The following is a 21,199-nucleotide window of genomic DNA, read 5'->3' on the forward strand; positions in this document are numbered from 1 at the left end:
GAGCGGGGAGCCCGGCGGCCTCCCCCTTCCCTCCCTTTCCCTTCCCTTCCCCCAGCTCCCCGCAGAGCCGAGCGGAGCCGCGGGCACAGCGAGGCTCCCGGCCGCGCCCCGCGCCCCGTGCCCGCGGGGATGGCTCCAGCAGCGCCTTGCGGCCGCCGGCGCCTGCGGGCGCTGCCGGGCGCCGAGCACTGAGGCGGGCGCGGAGCCTGCAGGCAGGTACGGGGCGGTGGTGGGGAGGGAGGGAGGGAGGGACGGGAGGGGTGGAGGGGACCGGGGGCTGGATGCTTCCCCCCCCCCCCCGGCTGGGGGAGGCTCAGGCGGGCTGTCCGGCCCCAAAATGTGTCCCAGCGCCTCGCGGTGCCGGGGGGCCGTGCGGAGAGGGGGGGTTCTGCACAGCCTGCGCTCTGCTGAGCCGCGGAGAGGTGCCTGGAGCGATGGGGAGCCTTTGGTTACAGAGGCGCTGGGGACTGCGCCTAGACCTGTCGGCGTTTGTCTGCCTGGGTCCTCGCAGGGGTGCCGGCATCACACACAGGTACTTCCAAAGAAGTGTGCAGCCACAGCCAGGGTTAGCACACGTGTGTGTAAACAAGCCCGCACGCCCAGTCAGCCTGCGTTTTTATGGGCTCCTCATTCCCTGGCGTAGCATGAGGATCGCGGCTCCAGCGGCACATGGAATAAACGGACACAGAGGAAGGCACGCAAAAGTACAGAGGGGCACAGATGGCCGCATACAAAAGCAGAGCCTCTCTTACATGCATGCACGCTCTCACAGTAGGGCAAACACCGCCAGCCATGTGCATACGTGGGACCCAGGCTGTAACTTGGAGGTGGTTGCAGCAGTCGGCATCCCAGAAGGCAGGTGTGTGCAAGGGAAACACGCTTAGACAGGGCATATGTGAAGATGTTGTACATGGGCAGGTAGGGAGCTAGTGGAGACGTGGTCCCATAATGTACAAAACTGGGCAGGCAGTTACTGAACGGAAATCCGTGCACGAGACTGGAACATGGTTGGACACAGGTGACAAACCAGAAGGTAGCAAATTTGAGCTCTTTGGAGTTTTTTCTTTCATTCGGAAAATGACACCTTTTGGGCGAGATACTCAGAAGCTTCCAACTTTTTTCCACCTCGAAAGTTCGCACTAGTTGGCTGTAACTCCCCAATTTTGTTGTGGGACTAGCTGCTGACTCTGCGGTATCTTCTTGGACACCAGTTCTGTGGCTTCATCAACAGACAGCCTAGGGAAGCATCAGGAAGGGCAGGAAGGAGGGGAAGCAGCCTCCAAACTGATTTCCCCTTGGCTCATATCCTTCAGGTGACCAGTGTGGCCCATGTTCCTGAAGGCAGCACACCGGGATGCACGCAGGCATCCTCAGGATCCATGGCAGCAGGCGCCACCCGGGAAGGGAAGGGTTTAGCCAGCGGTGTACACAGCTAGAGGGCGAACTCAGGGGGGAGTAGAGTCACTCTCACCACTTTTCTCTCTCTCTCTCTCCCCAGGCTTTCCATTTTATGGAGCTGTGTGCCGGGGCCAGCCCAGCTCCCCTTCTGCCTGCTGGTGATGCTGCCACTCCCGGTGTGGAGAGACCCCCGGCAGCCCCGCTGAGCCCGAGCGCCGAGGCGGTGGTGGTGGCCTCCCTGTGCACCCTGGCTGACTACTATGGCTGTGTACTGCTATGCGTTCAATAGCTTGGTGATGATGAATAGCAACAGCGAGGTGACAAGCAGTGGGAGCAAGACACCGTCTCCTCCCAGACAAGTCCTGCCCAGGAGCCCAGAGACACCCGGCGGCTGCCACTCACTCCCTGTCTTCAGCCCAGCCGCTGTGCCGCCCCGCACGCCGTGCCTTGGCTCTGCTTTCTTCTTGCCACCGCCTGAGGAGCCCCCGCAGCAGCTGGGCAGCCCTGGGGGACGGAGGGGCAGCCGGGATGGAGATGGGCAGCCAGGCTCCCCCGTGGCACGCTGCCTGCAGCGGGAGCTGCACAACGTCCAAGTGAACCAGAAAGTGGGGCTCTTCGAGGCACACATCCAGGCGCACAGTTCTGCTGCCCACCTCTTATGGAGCCCTGGGCCGTCCTCTCCTCGGCCGTCCTCGCCCTGGCCATCCTCACCGCGGCCTGCCAGCCCCACAGCACCAGCGGTCGGGCTTGGCACAGGACCCTGGCTGCGAGCCTATGGGAGAGCAAGGACCCCGATGCTGGTGAGGTGCTGAGGCAGCCGAGCACTGAAGGGTCCTTGGGGGGCCTAGTGATGATGGAGGCGCAGGCCGTGGGGCAGGCGGAGGGTAGCAGCCCTCTGGAGCCATCAGGGCCTGGACAGCAGCAAGGAGACATGGTAGTGGCCCCCACAGGACTGGAGGGCCGATGCCCTGCCATCAGTGGGAGCATCCCTGCCGTCATCATCACGGACCTGGGGGGCCCGGAGGAGGAGGCAGGTGCCGTGCCCCCCAGCAACCTGCCCGTCCGGAAGCTCTCATCATCCTCAGCCTCTTCCACTGGCTTCTCGTCATCCTGGGAGGAGTCAGAGGAGGACATCTCCAGTGACCCCGAGCGTACCCTGGACCAAACGCCCGCCTTCCTGCAGACCCTGGACCAGCAGAAGCCTCGAGTGGTGAGTGACCACTTTTGGGGAGGTGGGGAACGTGTTGGCAGTTGCCCCGTGCTGGGCATGGCCTCACAGCCCAGGCACGGCCACTGCAGGGGTCCGAGGTTGCAGCAGAGGTCCGCAGAGAAGCTTTGCATTTGCTTGGAGGTGCTTGCTTTCTCTCACATGAAAAACTTACCCCTGTCGCAAGTCTGAAAATGCCGAGCTCGTGGGAGAGAGCAGTGACACTCATCCTGCTGTGCAGTCCTCGCAGAGGCTAAAACAGCGATAAAGCATCGGTGCCATGTTACCCTCAAAAGCAAAGAGGTCTCTGTGGAGGAGAGGGCTTTGAGGCATTCTCTAAAGGCAGGCACTCACAGGGTTTGTTGCATCGCTTTGGGAATTCGTTCCATGTCTGAGTGCACCATACAGAGCATACTTTGCTCTGAGCTGTCACGCTGTTTATCTGGAAGGCTTTGAACTGCCTTATCCCAGTGCAGGGCAGCAGTCATGAGGTTCTCTGATCAGAGTGTGGGCTCTCCCATATTCTGGATGCAAGATATTACGTTGATTTGAGATCAGTGCTGAAGCTTGAGATCACGCTGGAAAACTCTGAAAAATGCAGGGCAGCCCACTGCCTCCTGAATTGTAAAGCGATTGATAATGGCCCGTCAACTTTCAGTGATGTGGTTCATTGTGTTTAACTTTCCGTAGACACATTATAGTGAAACTCAGTTGCTAAGCTCAATTACACGAGGAAGTCTGGAGCGGAGAAATACCTAAGTAAAGTTGAGGTATCAAACTTATGAAGAACTGACACGCTGTGGTTTATAAAACACTCAGCAGACTGAAATAAACATATTTGCTTTTCTATTTGCTTTGTCCTTTTCCAAGAACTCAGGCTCAGTTCTGCTTAGGATGGAGCAGCAGTTGAGTAAAAGCATGGTTTAACAAAGCTAGGAATCCGTGGCTCACCGTGTTTGCAGACAGTTTTGTACTTCGGGGCTCTTGACAGATGAATCAGATCTCTCCCTTTCATAGCTGCTGTAATCCCTCTGCTGATAAATGCTGCTGGTTTTATGTGCACGAGCTGTAGTAATCTTTGCTCTATTCTCCGAACTACGTAATGAATGTTACTTATGCCAGTTCTCACTGGTTTTCTGCCGAAAACAGTTCGCCGATGAGCAGAATCATCCCTGATGCTACTGCGGAAAGCCTCCCGGGGTCTCGGGCTGACTCCGTGCAGCCTCCTGTGGCCTACAGTGAGCTCAGCCAGCCCAGTGGCTCGGCAGCGGACAGGCAGAGCTTGTTTGTATCACCAGTAGGCCTGGATCAGATCGGGTCTAAGACCTGAGTAACTCTGCTGGGCTCAGTAGGACTTCTACAAGCTAAACACGATGAAGAACTGGTCCAAAATGTGTCAGGAAGTCTGAGGAGGTGCATTCGATTCAGTATTTCAGTGCTGGAGTCGTCTCAGAAGGAGCGGCTGGGCTAATTTGCAAAGATGCTTTCCGCTGGGCTCCAAAGGTCCCGTGCAGGGCTGATCACTGGCTTTGGCAGGTTATAGTCAACTTCTCAGCAGGACTGTGTGCGAATGCCAAGCAATTCAAAGCTGATTCATATAAATAACACCCAACTGTGTGTACTGGTTGGCAACATCTTAAGTCCATAATGACACACAGCTACCGAAGCAGTCTCAGGTTGCACACTCATTTGTTTTTGTGAACTCACTGTTTCCTTTTAACAACACATGTTGTCTGGAAATGAGTTGTGTAACGAGACAGAATGTGTGAGAAGCTGTCTCCACAACTTGTGCTTTTCTGTCAAAATAAGTGCTTCCGGGAGACCTTGGCCCACAGAATCACAGAATGGTTTGGGCTGGATGGGAACTTAAAGATCATCTAATTCCACCCCCCTGCCATGGGCAGGGACACCTTCCACTAGATCAGGCTGCCCAAAGCCCCATCCAGCCTGGCCTTGAACTCCTCTAACAGATCCACATCCTTCTTGTGCTGGGGGCCCCAGACCTGGTTGCAGCACTCCAGGTGGGGCCTCACAAGGTCAGAGCAGAGGGGGTCAATCCCCTCCCTCGATTTGCTGCCCACTCCTCTGTTGATGCAGCCCAGGATGCAGTTGGCCTTCTGGGCTGCAAGCGCACACTGCTGGCTCATGTCGAGCTTTCTGTCCACCAGAACCCACAAGTCCTTCTCTGTAGGGCTGCTCTCATTGAGTTCTTCACCCAATCCCTACTCACGTCTATGATTGCTCTGACCCAAATAGAAAATAGAAACCAACATCGTTCCTCTGAGCTGAGTAGGTAAATGCTGGGCAGGGGCAGAGCCCTGCTGGTCTGCCCTGTTTGCTGCTGATGCAGGGAAGGACTGTTGTACCTAGAGGAGAGGTCACGATGAGCTGCAGGAAAGCCATTCTCACTGCAAATATGTTCTGCACTGCACATCTCCTATTGCATGTTTATAGATTTGATAAACAGCAGGCTTGCTTCTGCCCTTCCTTTCTGGATGCCGTCTAGCTTAGCCAGTCTATTAGGGATGTCCGGCTGTCTATTGTAGTTCCTCCTGGTGTTCCCGGGGAAAAGGCAGATCCCTCCGGCTGACTTGTCCTCTGTTTATACTTCAGGTAGGAAACTGCATTTGCAGTGGGGTCCACAAACTGGACAGTCATCAGAGGAAAATGATGTTGCTTAGTGAAAGGAAGGGAGGTAGTGTGGCCACTTTTTTTTGACCCCATAACCCAATTTGATACAGGCTCCACGCCAGTTTGTTGAAACACTTTATTCAGTACGTTGCATGTCCCTGGTGCATTCTCTGGTGCATGGTGGCCATAAAGCATTAGAAAATAGTGACTATGCCATGATTATAAAGGACTTGTGAAGTACACAGACAATAAGAGCAGTGTGATGTTTTGCTGATGTTTAATTGCAAGTCTACTTAAGGTCTGAGTAAACCTCCATGTAAGAGCTTTTGCAGCTGTGGCTTTCCCTGGGCTGTGGGCTGGTGATGGAGAAGCTCCATGCTTGTTTATTGATGCTTGCAAGGTTTCGATGATGCTTGAGGGATTACACTTCGTGGGCTGTGTGGGAGGGATGGCCTGTCCAGGCAGCGTGTTTGGATGAGGACACCATGGTTTGACATGCTGCAGAGCAGCCCTTGCTGCAAATCCTTGCAACAGCAACCTGGGCAGCTTGAGGAAAGTACGTGTTTCTCTAACTGCAAGCCAGGGAAAGCAGCTCTTGGAAGGATGTCTGTCTCTGTCACAGCATGTATCGTGCTGGGGGAGGGCTTCTTCCCTCTTGCCTGGTTGTGCAGGTTGAATGTGCAGGGAAGTGAGAGGGTGCTCCCCATCCCAACTATTAAGTGGCACAAATAGCCTAAGATGGCAGCCTAATAGAAAGGGATTTCACACGCAAAAGAAGCCCCATTCTAGCTATGACTGTGACTAACTTCAGTGGAAAAATTTGTATCTGTGAGCTTGGCTGCTTCTGGGGACCCTGTTTGCTCTTCCCAAGGGATAGCTGATAGACCGAGGTGTACTTAGCAGCAGGACAACTGGCCCCAGTCTTGGAATCTGACTGTACTCCTTTAGCAAAATATATTCAAATGACGGTTATTACAGTAAGTCATCATCAGTGATCTAATCTGATGCATACAAGTCAATGGGGCGTGATGGGATTCATCCCAGGGTACTCGGAGAGCTGGCTGATGTCGTCACGAGACCTCTCTCAATTGTTTTTCAATGGTCTTGGGAATCTGGAGAGGTCTCGCTTGACTGGAAGCTGGCAAAAGTCACTCCAATTTTCAAGAAGGCAAGAAAGAAGACCCTGGTAATTACAGGCTTGTCAGTCTCATTCATTGCCTAGTAAAATTATGGGGAAAATTATTCTAGGAGTTACTGAAAAACATCTGAAGGACAACGTGATCATTGGTCTTAGCCAACACAGGTTCATGAGGGGAAGGTCCTGCTTAACAAACTTTAATTTCCTTTACAACAAAGTCACCCACCTAGCTGACCAAGGAAAGCCAGGAATCTTTTTGGGTTTTAGCAAAGCTTTCAGTACTGTTTCTCACAGTATCCTGGACAAAATGTCCAGCATACAGCTAGATAAAAACATAATATGATGGTGAACAATTGGCTGACGGATTGGGCTCAAAGGGTTATGGTAAATGGGGTTACATCAGGCTGGCGACCAGTCATCAGTGGGGTTCAGCAGGGCTCCATTTTAGGGCCAGTTTTTTTCTCTGTTTTCATAAATGACTTGGATGTAGGACTAGAAGGTGTTTTCATTAAGTTTGTAGATGATACTAAATTGGGAGGAGCTCTTGACTCCATCAAGGGTGGAGAGGTCTTGCAGAAAGATCTTGACAAATCAGAGAGCTGATTTGTCAATCACCAACAATATGACATTTAACCCGAGTAAGTGCTGGTTTGTGCGCCTGGGAAGGGGCAACCCTGGCTGTATATGTAGGCTGGGAATGAGAGGCTGGACAGCAGCCCTGAAGAAAGGGGTCTGTGGGTTTTGGTCAACAGCAAGCTGAACATGAGCCAGCAGTGTGCCCTGTCAGCCAGCAGGGACAACCACATCTTGGGGTACATCAGGCACGGCATTGCTAGCTGGTTGAGGGGCAAGATTGTCCCACCTTGAGCACTGTGTGCAGTTTTTGCTACCACAGTTTAAGAAAGATATAAAACTATTAGAGTATGTCCAAAGGAGGGCTACAAATATGGTGAAGGGTCTAGAGTGGAAAACATATGAGGAGCGTCTGAAGTTGCTTGGTTTGTTCGGCCTAGAGAAGAGGAGACTGAGGGGAGACATCACCACGGCCTACAGCTTCCTCACGAGGGGAGTGGAGGGGCAGGCGCTGATCTCTGCTCCCTGGGGACCCGTGATAGGACCCAAGGGAATTTCGTGAAGCTGTGATGAGGGAGGTTCAGGTTGGATATAAGGAAAATGTTCTTCACTGAGAGGGTGGTTGGGCACTGGAACGGGCTTCCCAGGGAAGTGGTCCCAGCACGAAACCTGGCAGAGCCCAGGAAGCATTTGGACAACACTCTAAGACATGAGGGTTTGGTTTTCGGGTGGTTCTGTGTGGACCCAGGAGTTGGACTTGATGATCACTGTGGGTCCCTTCCAACTTGGGATATTCTGTGATTCTAGAACGCTCGGCAAGGTGGGCACAGTCATCCCCTGGGAGTCATAGAATCATAGAACGGCTTGGGTTGGAAGGGCTGTTCTCTTCCCAGGCCACATGTCCCTGCTTTCACTGCCCGTGAATTTCCTTTTTGTGCCTCAGTTTGCCCAGCAGGCCCTTGCTCAACAATGCCAGTTTGCTGCCTTCCCTGCTTAATTTCTTTCACATGGGGATGGAGAGCTCTTGTGCTCTAAGAGAAGTATCCTTAAAGAGCTGCCAGCTCTGTTCAGCTCCTTTGTCCCTAACGACAGTGTTCCAGGGGATCTCATCCACTAGGTCTTTAAACAGCTGGAAGTTCACTCTTCAAAAGTTCAGGGTCCTGACTTTGCTCTTTGTCAGGCCCATATTCCTCGAGGTCACAAACTCAACAAGGGTATGATCGCTGCAGCCCAGACTGCCTCCAATCTTCACCTCAGTTTGAGCAGCAGATCCTTGCTCAGCCAAATCCCCTAAATCCCCTTATTTTTCAATTCCTCAGCTGCTAGAAACAAAGCAAAAGAAGAGTCAAAAGAAATGCAGAAATTGTGCCAGTATGTACTATAGGAAACAACAACAACAAAACTCCTGGAAAAATAATGGAAGATACTGCAGTGTTCCTCTTTCTGGTTTTCCCACCACCACTGTGTAAACACAGGGATATATGCTGAACAGTAATCAAGAAACTCCTGGTACATTGTGAAACCTCTGTTCCTTTCAGCAGGCAGAACAGCTTGCTTAGGATAAGAGACTTCCATTACCATGTGCAAAATGACGAGAGTGTTTGGAAAATGCTCATGGCACTGCTGCTGACAGATGATTTTTTTATTGATTTGTTTGTTTGACTCACAATGGCTGTAGCATTTTTCTGAAGAGCCAAGTTTAGATAGGATTAGTATTAGCCAAGGGCCTGTGGGACCCATGCTTATTTCTCTTTCAGATCTTCCAAGGTGTAAGCTGACAACAACACTGCTGGCTTGTTTCTATAAAAATCCATCAAATTAAATGTGCTTTCATTCCCTTTCATAGCTGCGACTATGATCAGGAAGTCTCTGTGTAAGAGAAACCATGAACACATGGCTATGGTGATGCATGCAAGCCCTGTGAATATATGTCTTTAGGCTCACTCTGTTTACATACTTTGCTCCTTCCTCCTGCCATGGTTATATTAAAAGCTCCTAAGGTGATGAGCTTGAGTGGTATTACCAATATAATATCAATACAATGTCTAGCATATTAGGGCCCTGCTTGTTTGCTCTGAAGTTATTCTTAGTCTCGTAATGTGTACTTTTAAGTAGTGTGCACGGCATTGCGGCTGGCAGGGGAAGATGCTTAGCCCACCAGGTGAAGTGCCAAAGGATGGAGCCTCTTTCAGCCCTGCTCTGGGAAGACTCAGAGAAAGAGGAGAATAAGGTGGGCACCTCTGCTTCTCCTTGCTCAGAGCACCACACATTCAGCAGGCTTGGTGGCACAGCATGGGACAAGATCAGGACCACCCAGTGCCTGGCAGGCTGGGCAGAGGTTCAGGCTGTTCTTAGACTGAGTCTGTTCACTCCTGGGAATTCACAAAGCACTGCTCTGTCTTTGGTAGTTTATCTTCTACCTACTCATGTGGCCTTCTCGGCAGATAAGCAGCTTTTTTATGGGCTCCCACCCACAGAGGCTAGGTGAAGATGGTGCAATAACCCAGTGGGAGATGAGCGGTGCTATTTCAGACCCATTTTCATCAACACTTTTAAGCTAATTGGGAAGGGTTTCTTTTCTGCTAACATTCTCCATGATTGACAGCACAGGAGTGACATGGCACATAGCAGATGCCTTACTTGCTAACACAGATGATGTCTCTTGCATATTTTGTTTTTAAAACAATTTCACACTAAAAGAGTTCATAAAAATGGAATAAAGTCCAAAACATTTCTGAGGTGAAAAAAGAGACAAGAACAAGCATGATGTTCATCATTCTTAGGGTCTCCAGCTCTGGAAACAGCCACCTTTCGTCCCCTTCTGACGGGAATCACAGATGTCAGGAGCTTTGCTGGTTACCCCTTAATACCTCTTAGGGCATTAAGCTGAATGTCCACAGAATGAAGTTCCTGGATCAGTGAAAACTTCACAGTTTTGTCTTTAACTTTTTAGAGCCTTGCAAAGACAAAAAGCAATCAAAACAATAGTCAGCAGCTGTCTCATGTTTTCCATATGATTTCTATAATGTGTTGGGTTTGCATAAGAAGAAAATATTAGTGCAGCACTGAACTTTTGCATGCCAAGCAGTGACTGAAAGCCTGCGCTGAGCTAATGTTTTCTTTACATGTAAATCTGTTCTAACTCACTAGAGGAATAATGACATCTATGTATGATGTTAAATGTCGCTTCAGCTAAGATTAGTCTTCTGTAATTGTTAGAGATTATTTTTGTTTATACCGGTAGGAAAATTTGTGCAGTAAATTTGACCTGCTTTCATCCAATGAAGCCCAGCCAAGCTTTCTAAGAAAGACAAGTTAATATTTAGCAGACGGTGAAAACTGAATGTTAACATTTGCAAATCACCAAGTGACTTAGCTGCCTAATTTGTATCCTCAAATGTGACTTTTAGGGCAACGTGTGCTTCAATACCTGCTGGGTCACTTGCAGTGGCCCTTTGACAGAATTCATCATGTTCAGCCACGTTGGGTATCTCCTCGGGATAAATCCCCTCCTATGGTACCTTTCTTTTCTATTCACTCTGATGGTATCTTTAGGATTAGCCAAGGAGTGTGCTTAAGACAGGAATTTGTTCCTAAAATACACGTAAATGTGTTTTATAACATTTGTCAGAATTTCATTCGTATTCATACACGTAAAAATCCACGTCATGCATAACCCGCACAATAGTTGCAAGTACATCAGAAACCCGCTTCAGTCTGAGGTCTATCAGCCTCAAATGAAAGTGCCTGTGATTTGGCTCCTCAGTCGGTGTTTAGGCAGCAAAATGTGTGATTTGCTCTGTAACAGGGATGATCGCCCAGCAGCACAAGTTGGTGTGGGTATGTTTATAACCTCAGGGTCTCCAGCTGCAAGTTTCAGTCCGCACTCAGGTTTGGTGGGTGCTTTTAAGAGATGCAGATCGCAGCTTCTTCTTTCCCAGCCGTGGTGGGAGTTCAGCACTGGAGAGCTTCTGTTGCAGCTTTGTGCCTGTGGAGGGAGACCCTTTCTACCACAGTCAGCTGTGGGTTGTGGTGACTGCAGAAGGAATTTTCCGGCCTGTAGTTTGTCATTGAGCAGCAGTATTAAAGTCTGAAGCAGCTGCAGGCTGCTAAGACCCATATTAGCCTTTATCCTTCCTTATAATATTTATTTCAATGTTATCATACATTTCAGCTATGAGAAGAAAAGTTGTTTGTTTGTTTATTTATTTAATAGGAAAGAACATTTTTTTTCATTAATGTAGTGTAAAACGACACAACCTGGCGGAAGGATTTCAATTCTTCCCTTCAGATCTGTGATACATTGTTAGCCAAAACACAGCGATTGCTTTGGGGAGGAGAGCTAGGGGGTAAAACAGTAAGTGCTTAGCACTTCAAACGACTTGTAGTACAGTGCATTATCTGATCAGCAGTACACAACAGGAACTGCATTAGCATTTAGCACTGTTGCGGTTCTTAAGTAATAGTAAAGCATCCGTCCTCCCCCAGAGAGACCTACATGGGCTCTGAAGTGCCATGCTGACAGACATTTTAATGAGGTTTGGTTCAAAGTGCAGAATCAGATGCTCTTCACTGTTTGCTTTGTGCATTTGGTTTGCAGAGAGGACAGCACCTGTAGTTCCTGTGGCGCGGGCCTCATTGAATTGATAAGGGTTTCGTTGGTGGCTTCTGGGTTTTCATCCTTGGCTTTAACTCTTGTACCTGGCGTTTTGGAAGATGGGACTTGCAGACTGCGAAGCAGAGGGGGTGTGTTGCAGTTATCCTGCAGCCTTTATTGTTACAAAACTCCTTTCAGCCTGAATGCTTTGGGCGTTGCTGGAATGAAGACCAATGCCAGGAACACTCGGCACAACTTCTCGGTAGGATCGTAATGCCAGGGAGAAGGCAGAAAGGTGTCAGAGAGTGGAGGTTAGCAGAGAGCTCAACAACGGCAGCACCTACCTTCAGCATCACCCCTCCTCCCCCTTCGCTTCCTGTCCCTTTGCCCTTGCTTGGGCAATTCATCTGCAGCAAGATAGAATCAAAGAACCCTCTTCCTTTGCTAAACAATTCGCTCCTTTTGTTAGGGTCAGATAAAAAGCTGATAAAAGCTGTTGTAGCTCCGCTGAAGCCAGCAGGAGCGTGCTGCAGATGCGGTCCGTTATCACTTTTCCCCTTGCTCTCCCCTTCATGTATCCAGTTACATCTTGCACCGAGTCCAACGTGAAACTGAACTCACGAAGCAGAGAAGCAGGCCCCACACGGGCTCTGTCCACTGGTGCACACAGCCTTTGGGGACAGGAGCCTTATAAACAGAAATCTGAAGGGTGATTTTTTGGAAACTGTATTTAAGGCTGAATGTTTTTTTCTTGTTCCTCGCTGGTCTCCATTCCCACTGCTCGCTAAAAGGGCAGGAGCAGTGCCTCGTCTTCGGCTCGCTCCTAGGCCTCGTTTGTTGCCGCCATCCTTTGACAAGGTGTTGTGGGGAGGGGGAAGAATAGCTTGTATCCCATTGAGCTACCTGTTTTCAAAGCATTTTTAGTAAGCTGGTACTTAAATACAATAGTCCAGGACGCCTGTGTGTGTTATGTGCGCTGTTATGGGCAATATCTATTTAACACACTGCAGGGACCATTCAAACCTGCATCTGTAGGAAGGGAGGAAAAGTCAGGTTTGCTTTTTTGGCTGGTCAAAGTCCGATCTGCAATCTCCCTGGGTATGTTTTATATGGGTGGGTTTTGTTAAGTTTCAGGCAAAGTTATTGCACCCCTAGGCTACTCACATTAAACGTTTGTCCAATTTTAGCAACATTCTTTCCAGGCTCAGCTACATTTGTTTTTATCTTCTCTATGTCAACTGATGATCTTAGTCGAAAATGTATAACTCTGCAGGATCTCCTGTTATATATTTCTTCCACAGCTGTAGCTGAATCAGGACATTATAATACAATAACGTGTTGTAACACCTAATGCTTTCTTTAATACATTCCAGATTTAAGGAGTCAGCAAAGTTGATATATCCAAAGTAATAAATTTAAACAATAAGAACAAATCCTGAACCAAGATTGTATCTTGAAAGTGGGTTGTAGTTTTTGCGTTGTTGTTTGTTTGATTGTTGTTTTTTTTTTCTTTCCACTTTCTATCTGCTCTGGGCTGGCTAAAGTCTGTTTGTAGGAAATTCGGCAGGACAGATAAAAATGATGAGACAAACAACTTAATCCCTTAATAATGTCAAATGGAAAATCCAACAACAGATTGGCAAGGAACTCAAATAACAACTGCAAAGTTACCCTTACTGAGGACTACAGAACTGCTTTCAAAGCCTGATCCTAGGATATAATTAGAGATGAGCCTGAATAAGGCCCCATAGGTTGAAACATTTTTTTTCAATCCATGTATAGCATCAGCTTAACTCCACTGGGGCTCATTCAGCATCGCCTCGTACCTTCTGCTGTCCTCAGTACTCAGACAAAGTGACCGTGAGGGAGCCAGGGTAGTATTTCCACCTCTGGGAGCTGTTGCAGATGGGAGTGTGGGACAGCAGCAAGTGCGTGCTGCCCAGGTAGTGGCTACTGGTACTGGGGGCAGGCAGAGGTGCTGGTGCTTCTCACAGCTGCCAGCACTGCACTGGCCTCCGAGTCCTTTCCCAGCACACAGCTGCACCCCTTGCAGCCTCTCCCCTTTGCCCATTCCTGCTGCGTAGGGTAGTCTCAGCTGCCACTAGTAGATAAGCTTTGAACTCAGAAATGTAATTGTCGAGCAGCCTCAAAAAAAAAAAAAAGTTTTTTAGTTTTTGTCTCTTCACAGCCTTATTTACTTAGAGCTGAGAGCCCTTCATCCTGCACTTTCATGATAGGAATGTCTTACTGGGGTAGAGATGAGGGTGTCCATATGGGAAACAAAGGAATGAGATCTTGGAACTGTATCTTGTCTCTATCCACCTGAATTACTGTTATATTTTAAAAGGCAGTGTATGTGAAACCAATTGTTTGAAAAAGAAACCCTGACAAGTGTGCTCTCCCAGCTCCATTGTTTTAATGTTCTCCTAGGAATTTGTATATACAATGTTCCCAGTCCAGTTTATCTCTTTCTGCTTGACAAATCCTGCATTTTCCTTCCATACTTTCAACAGAGTGAGATCTAACCTTGATCTATTCTTTTTGCAAAGCCCACAGAATTACCTGTCAGGTGTCACATTGCCACCTTCACAAAAACCGTATATCACAGTTTTTGACCTAGATGTGCCACCACTAAAAAAAAAAGTCTGCTTAAAGCTCATACATTCAAGATAAAGGAGTGGAAAACCAGCTCCAACCTGAGCCAGACCCTCTCTCAGAGAAGCGTGCAGCTAATATCATCTGGCTCTTGTGGAAGCCTCCTTGCACAGGAGGTTGAAACAAATGGCTATAGCTCTGCTCCTTCACTGCTAGCATCCCTCCATCTACATCTCATTTGAGGAGAAAAGGTTTGGCCTCTCTCCTCGGGTCTCTGTTTTCTCGTGTTTCTCTCTGGTGCTGGAATGGCTTTTCTGAGCTGAGGGAGGCAGCGTGGGAGTCTGGCTCATCAGAAGTGTCCGTGACATTGATCAGGGGACAGGCCAGTGACGAAGGCAATGCAGAGGTAGCACAGTGCCACCTGTGCTGGTTTTGGCCATTCCTGTATTTTACAGCCAGACCAGCTCTGGTACTGGGTCTTGGCGCTTTTGGCCAGCCTAAAAACTCTTCCACATCCCAGGTTTGTTCTCGTGGATGGGAACCCTTCCCAGAAGGGGGGAACACACAGAGGTGCCTGTTGAGTATAGGCTGATCTCATGCTTAAATGTACACAGGAGTTGATCTTTCAGCACTGAAATTAGTGATGGGAATAGATTAAACCACATTTGGAAAGAAAAGCCAAGTAACCAAGACTTGATGCACCTAGGGGGAAGGAGTCAAGGTGGAGAGAGCTGCAGAAGGGCCAGATGACAGGTTCAGAAAGCCATCTTTCAGCCATGGGTTTGATGGATCTTTGCAGAGCAAGCCTGCAGGGCTATATTGAGATGTGAAATTCAGAGCTGAGATGATGAGCCCTGGAGGTGAATTTTACTTGGGTGTGTAAGTTGGAAAGGCTCTGTCAGGGATATTATCCGGAAAAAGCAGGGAGGCTTGCAGATAGGTTGGATGTGAGGAATAAGAGAGAGAGCGATCCAAATTTTCCACTTGCTAGAAGTTTCAGGGTAGGAGCGAAACACTCACAAATGAGAGCAGTAATATTTACACTCGCATTGCAAAGGCATAAATTGTCCTGCAAATCACTAGGCTGTGAAAAATCAAGCGTCTGTATTGCCTTGCAAGCCACAGTGCAGTCACCCTTACCTCGAAGCCTAAATTTCCGTGAACTTGCATGGAAGCATCTCCAAGCCCTGGCACACCCCATCCGCCCTCAGAGGCCTGGTGTTGAGTTTAAAATTTTTCCAAGAGAACCAAAACTCTGCGCTCTCCCCCACTATCCGGAAGCCAGCCCAGCCTCATTGAGGAACTCCGTCTGTGTGGTGGCTTCTCTCAGAGGCTGACTCCCCGTTTGGTCTCCGGAGAGGGTGGCTCGGGGCTTTTTCGGGCAGCGCCATGGGGGACGGGGCTGCTTCATGGCACAGAACCTGTAGCTGCCTGGAGAGACGCTGTGATTTGCCCTCCAGCTCTGCTTGTACCCCAGGAGCATCTGTAGTGCCTCCCCAAGACATCTTGACCACCAGTCCTGTCCAGAAAAACTCCAGCAGGACAGGAGATCGTAGGAGCTGGCTGGAGCTGGCAGAACAGTTATTTTGGCAAAGAGTAAATTTTCCAGTGAATGTCAAGGGGGAGGGGGAGTCAAAATGATTCACAAATTCAAACACATTTCCTGAATACTTCTGGTCTAGAAAAAAAATGAAATAAAATACAGAGGTGGGGGAAGAGGGTGGGATGTTAAAAATAGCGACGTGTGTCATTCTGACACTTTCAGAATGAAATGTTTCATTTTGGGAATGGTTTGTTTATGTTTTGCAAGCATTTGAAATGTAGATTTGATTCAAAATGGCATTTTTCACTTAAAAGTTGACCTCGGCATCAAAACGCATTCAGAAAGGAAAAGAGAAAGGGTTATTAGAAATTACATAACCCAAAATGAAACCAAATGGCTCCAGACGAGAAATTTCAGAGTTTTCTTTCCGCAGCCCCACAATTTAATTTGTGTGCAGCCTGACCTGAGCATCTCCTCTCCCCCAGGTTTCTGGCTGAGCTCTGATGTAAAGAAAGCCATGCTCCCTCCAGCTCTTGTGCTCGCCAATCCTTAAGTGCAATGCCATGGAGCGAGGGCTTCACTGTAATCTGAGGTCAACCACACTTTGCTGTGATTCAACCTGAAACCTGTGGTATCAAATGATTAAGAGCTGTAGCTTTTGTAGATAACTGGCAGCTTCTCCGGAAGACGTAATGTGGAACCTCAGTTAGAAAAATTACCCAAACTCATGAGGCCCTGAAATCTGATCTAGAAATCTTCAGAAAAGCCGGAGTTTACACACAGCTGAATGGCAGACTTTCACTCCTCTGACAGTCACACTGGGCTCATTCAACTGATTTATTAATGGGAAGCAAACAAACAGCTAGCAGATGCCTTGCTGCAGCCAGAAGGGAAGGAATGGGCACATTTTCTATATTGAGCCATCACCGAGTTTTCTGTCCCTTGCTGCTTTTCTGTGTTGTTGGGACATTTTGTGCTGTTTCCTCTGCAGGGATCAATCACTTGGTGTCTGGATTGGAGCTGCCTTTTGCTGGGAATTACCGTGACTGTCTTCTGACCCCTTTACTTCCATGTATTGGGAGGGTTTGGGTGCAAAACAGATGCTGTGGTGCAGGACAGCAAACCTTTTAGCAGCAGCTTCTCTTGGTCAGGAGCTGTAGGAAATAGCTTTTCCGTTCTTGGGAAAATCCTGGGTTTTACCTGCAGTGGGAAGATTTGTAAGCTTTTTTCCTGTCCTGCTGTAGTTTGTTGTTACTGAAGGATGGATCTTCTCAAAATAATGAGGATTGCCTTGAAAACCACCAATTTATTTATTTATTTACTTACTTATTTATTTATTTATTTTGGTGGGGTGGGCAGGGGCAAGTGCTGTGTTTGTTTTTCTGATTTCTGTGCCTTTACTTACACTTGGGTTGATTTTACAGTCATATCTCCCTTAGCTAGAAGGTTATAAATGTGCTTTCTTTTTGAAAATGAAAGTTCAAAGTCTCAGCCACCTGACTGCAAGAGCTGGGGGCTGCAAAAACAAGGCAGGGCTCACGGTAAGGCTGCAAGGGTGGGCAAATGCACTATTGGGATAGCTTCTTCCCTCAGTTGAGAAATCTGGTGAATGGAAAGAAAGGCCAGAAGAGCATTTAATTTATTCTGCTTTACCATAACACACTGAGAAAGCCAGCTCTCCTCCCTGCCCCAGCTGAAACAAAAAGCCCACACTCGAGTAAAGCAAAATCTGACTTCCTGCTTGGACGTGTGTCACGGGCCCAGGACAGCAGGTGGCATTTGGCTCTTACATCTCCATGGAAATTAAGAATCATCTCCAAGGCAAAAATGGGAGGTGAGAGCATAGACAAGGGAAAAGTGGTGACTGGAGAACAAGGGCAATACAAACTGCACATCGGAGACCCACGATTCCATGTAAACCATGGAAAAGACCACGATAGCCATGTAAAATAAAATTTGACAGCTAAGCACTTTTTTTCTACTGATAATGGAGATTCGGAGATCTTGACAAAAGCAGCTGCCAGGAGATGGGAGAGCAGCTCTGACTATGTTAATCTTAAAATGGGAAACAGTGCAGAGCCTGCTGGCCAGAACTTCTGTGCAGATTATGAGATTTTAGCAAAAATCTCAATTTTTCAACTAAACGATTGCATTTAGACAGTGATCTACTGAAGACTGTACAGATCTTTTAATAAGAAATATTAGGCTCAGACAGTGGTCAGAAAAGGCTGAGGAAGGTTGTTTAACCATCCTTCCTAAACTTCCTTGTAATTGAATGGTGCAAAGGTCCTGAAACGATGCCAAGTTCTCTGTTCTCTAGCAGCACTCAGGGTGTTTGGATTTTAACCTCCTCTCATCACATACACTGACACGTTCTCCAGGTCTCCTCTGAAATTAAGACACCGCAATTTTTTTTTTTCCAGATGATAGGTATGTAACTTCGTTTCCCCAAGGGAAACGAGGCAAATATATTCTTCTTTTTAGTTCATCTTTTGAGCTGGTATATGTTTAAAGGGAATAATCCCCAAAGCAAAGGCATCAGTGCTGGCCGTATCCCACTTCCAGCTGATGGGCTCACTTTTTTTAGGTGCCCCATCAGCAGGGTTAACTTCAGTGACATTACACCACAAGGGCACTTTTAAAGATTGTAAACAACATGAACATGTTCTTCTGGAAAGCAGCTGTTTCTGGAAAACTAGATAAATTTACTGTTGGCCTAATAAACAGAATTAGAATATTTCTAGGATCTAAGATTAAATGCGGAAAGCAGCCTTACTGGCTATTGTCAGAAAACATAGGCTTGCATAACAGCAACATTTTCTATATACTGTGCGATTAAGTTACTTGCTTGGGAATTACACTGCAAGTCAGTTTCAACAGCATGGCCAGCTGTAAAATAACACACATTGCAACACACATACTGAATGTTTTCACTTGGTGTCAGTGTTTATTGAACAGAGTGGGGATTTGAGAAACAAGCCTTGGCCCAGGGAACACTAACAAAGTGATGTGATGGCACTTAACATCTGTAAAGCAACACAGATAACATTATAGTTTTTTGGAATAATTTTTGTCTTTTTTCCAAAGACAAAATACTTTGAAAATACCTGCTAAACCCTTTAAACCCCCAAGATATATTAATTTTCATATTGGATAATGGAAAGACAAAGATTTAACCACTAATCTTGAAAAAATCCTGCCTTTTTTTTTTTTTTGGAACAGCAAGGGAGACTCCAGGTGTAGGCTTGGTGGTTGATTTTGCAGGAGCAACTCCAGCTGATCTCACTGCAAAGTGTTTATTTGCTGCTGTCTGCTGGTCCTTTGCTGTCTTCCTTTGCTACTGCAGGAACCAGGGCTTCAAACAAAGCTTACTGACTCCCTGAACTATGTTTCTCTCTCTTTTTTATTGAGAATAGCTGACAGTATAGAGCATTGCTTCTTTTAAATTTGAAGACAGGAACGAGATTGGGCCAAATCGACTCTATCATAGCTCTACTGAGTCTGGTGGGCTTACACCAGGAATAAATTTCAGTAAGAATTACATGAAACAGATGGGCAAGGCTAATGCACTGTTTATGTAAAACCATGGAGAGCTGCCCGCGTTGCAAAATCCCCCTCACGGCTAACTAGTATGATTTGGGATCCTTCGGAAAACAGCACAGACAGAGCAGCAGCAAAATGTACCACAAAGATTAAGTTTTCCATCTTTTCCCTAAGCAGGTCTTTTTGTGCCCAGAGCTGAGGAACGTGTCAGTGTTGTAGGAGCCCAGCACACATAAAACCGTGTTGGCATCTCAAGGAAGAGGACAGGTCCAGATTGCCATACCCTCCGATGGGAGTAAAGTTATAAATACATTTTGGAGCAAAACCAGGAACCATCCACCAGAGCTATTTCAGATGACCTCAAAATAAATTTAGATACTTTTTTTTTTTTCTGTTTCTTAATGCGGCTTGTTCAGCTCTCCAGCAGAACAGGAAGTAGTCTGAGGAGCTGTGTGAGTAACCAGAGTCGTCAGATCAATGGAAAAAATGGTATGAGTACATTTTGTGAAAGTACAGCCAACGATTTTGAAATTACTGCAGTTTCTCTTCCTAGATCAGGACTGTTGCTCATGCCAAGGGGACTTACATTTGCCACTACCACATCTGTAAGCAAACAAAGCATTTGTTTTTGATGATATATACACGATATGCACCCAGGGGTGAAGCATAAGTCTTTCCCTTGGTGTCCTTGGATCAGGTGCCAGATGAGTTCATCTCTCGATGTGATCAGAATCCTACATATTTTTTCACCACCTTCCATGCCATTTAGAAGAGAAATAAACTTGCTGTCACTGGGAGTTGGGCGTGGGGAGTTGGGGCTATGTGAGGAGGGAGGGAGGGGACAAGAGGCACCATTTTGCTCTCCAAGAGGAAGATGCGCGGTTCTTGATCTCAGAACTGAGTCTGGTCCTACATTTTAGTGACACTTGCAGCTTCTTTCATGTTTTGCAAGCTCATCTGAGAATTGAATGCATGCCAAATTAATCTTTCAAGGGAAGCGGAGATGGGCTGAAAATATCTCCGGCACAGATAATTCAAAGGAAGTGCAACTTTTATAAAAGCATGTGAAGTACATCTAAGAATCTACCTGTTTTTTCCTGTTTCCTTTTTCCCTTTTTATCTTTCCCACCCTTACTCCCGTATGCTGTTTGCCTCTCTGCTGTCTCATCATGTCACCATTTCCTTCAGCCTTTTTTCCATTCGTCTTTCTCACAGAGGCATACAAAGAGTTTTCAGTCCTGTCACATGCTCCATCTGGAAATAGAGCACGATTCTTTCCTGACCTTATTTTTCCAGGATTTTGTCAAGTTTAGCTGCAGATACTCCCCAGCTTTTCACCGGCTGACTTTTTAGCCGTCCTCTGCCTGTGACACTCGTGCTGCGGGTGGGTGAAGGCCGGCTCAAGCTGCAAAGCAGAGGTGATGCCGTGAGTGCACGGGGCACGAGGGGCCGCAGGGGCGCCCGTGGCAAGCTGCACAGGGTGGCTGCAGGGAGGGAGCGGTGCGGCGTGGGAGTGCAGGGTCAGAAGAAAGAGATAAGGCCGACAGGAAGGGAAAAGGCAGGTAGAAAAGGGAAATGACCACCGAGGCCAGGAAGACTAAAGAGAATACAGGGGAAGCTGTGAAGCCATCTGGGAATCTGCTTTAGCCACGTGTAAATCACAGACGTGCCTGTGGCTTGGCTCCCCTGCCGCACAGAGCACACCGGCATCCAGAGGAGGCCGGGCAGAGCCGGGATGGCGGCGTGCGGCTGCGTGGGGTGAGCCTGCGTGGGGCCGGCAGCAGGGCAGCCTGCGGCGGGGGGCACGGGGCCTAGCCCCGCACGGCTGTGGGGGCACGGTGGCAGGCGGGTGCAGGGGAGGTTGGGGTGAGGGGATGTGGAGGACACCCTAAGGGTGCGGGCAGAGCTCTGGCCACATGCGGAGTCCCAGCAGGGACTGGGCTTGTGGGCAGGCGGAGCGGCATGTGGTGGGGG

General features: G+C 48.1%; 1 protein-coding gene across 1 annotated transcript in view; it reads left to right on the forward strand.

The window, feature by feature from the left end:
* The first annotated feature begins 6 nt into the window (after positions 1-6).
* The window catches only part of ITPKB (inositol-trisphosphate 3-kinase B), a 59,994-nt gene continuing 38,801 nt past the window's right edge, over positions 7-21,199 (forward strand). The window contains 3 exon segments of the mRNA XM_080587680.1: positions 7-216; positions 1,499-2,175; positions 2,178-2,608. Coding sequence (XP_080443806.1) covers positions 1,659-2,175; positions 2,178-2,608 — 948 coding nt within the window. The 5' untranslated portion in view covers positions 7-216; positions 1,499-1,658.

The sequence above is a fragment of the Anser brachyrhynchus genome (assembly GCF_964034855.1).
Source record: "Anser brachyrhynchus genome assembly, chromosome: 3".
NCBI lineage: Eukaryota > Metazoa > Chordata > Aves > Anseriformes > Anatidae > Anser > Anser brachyrhynchus.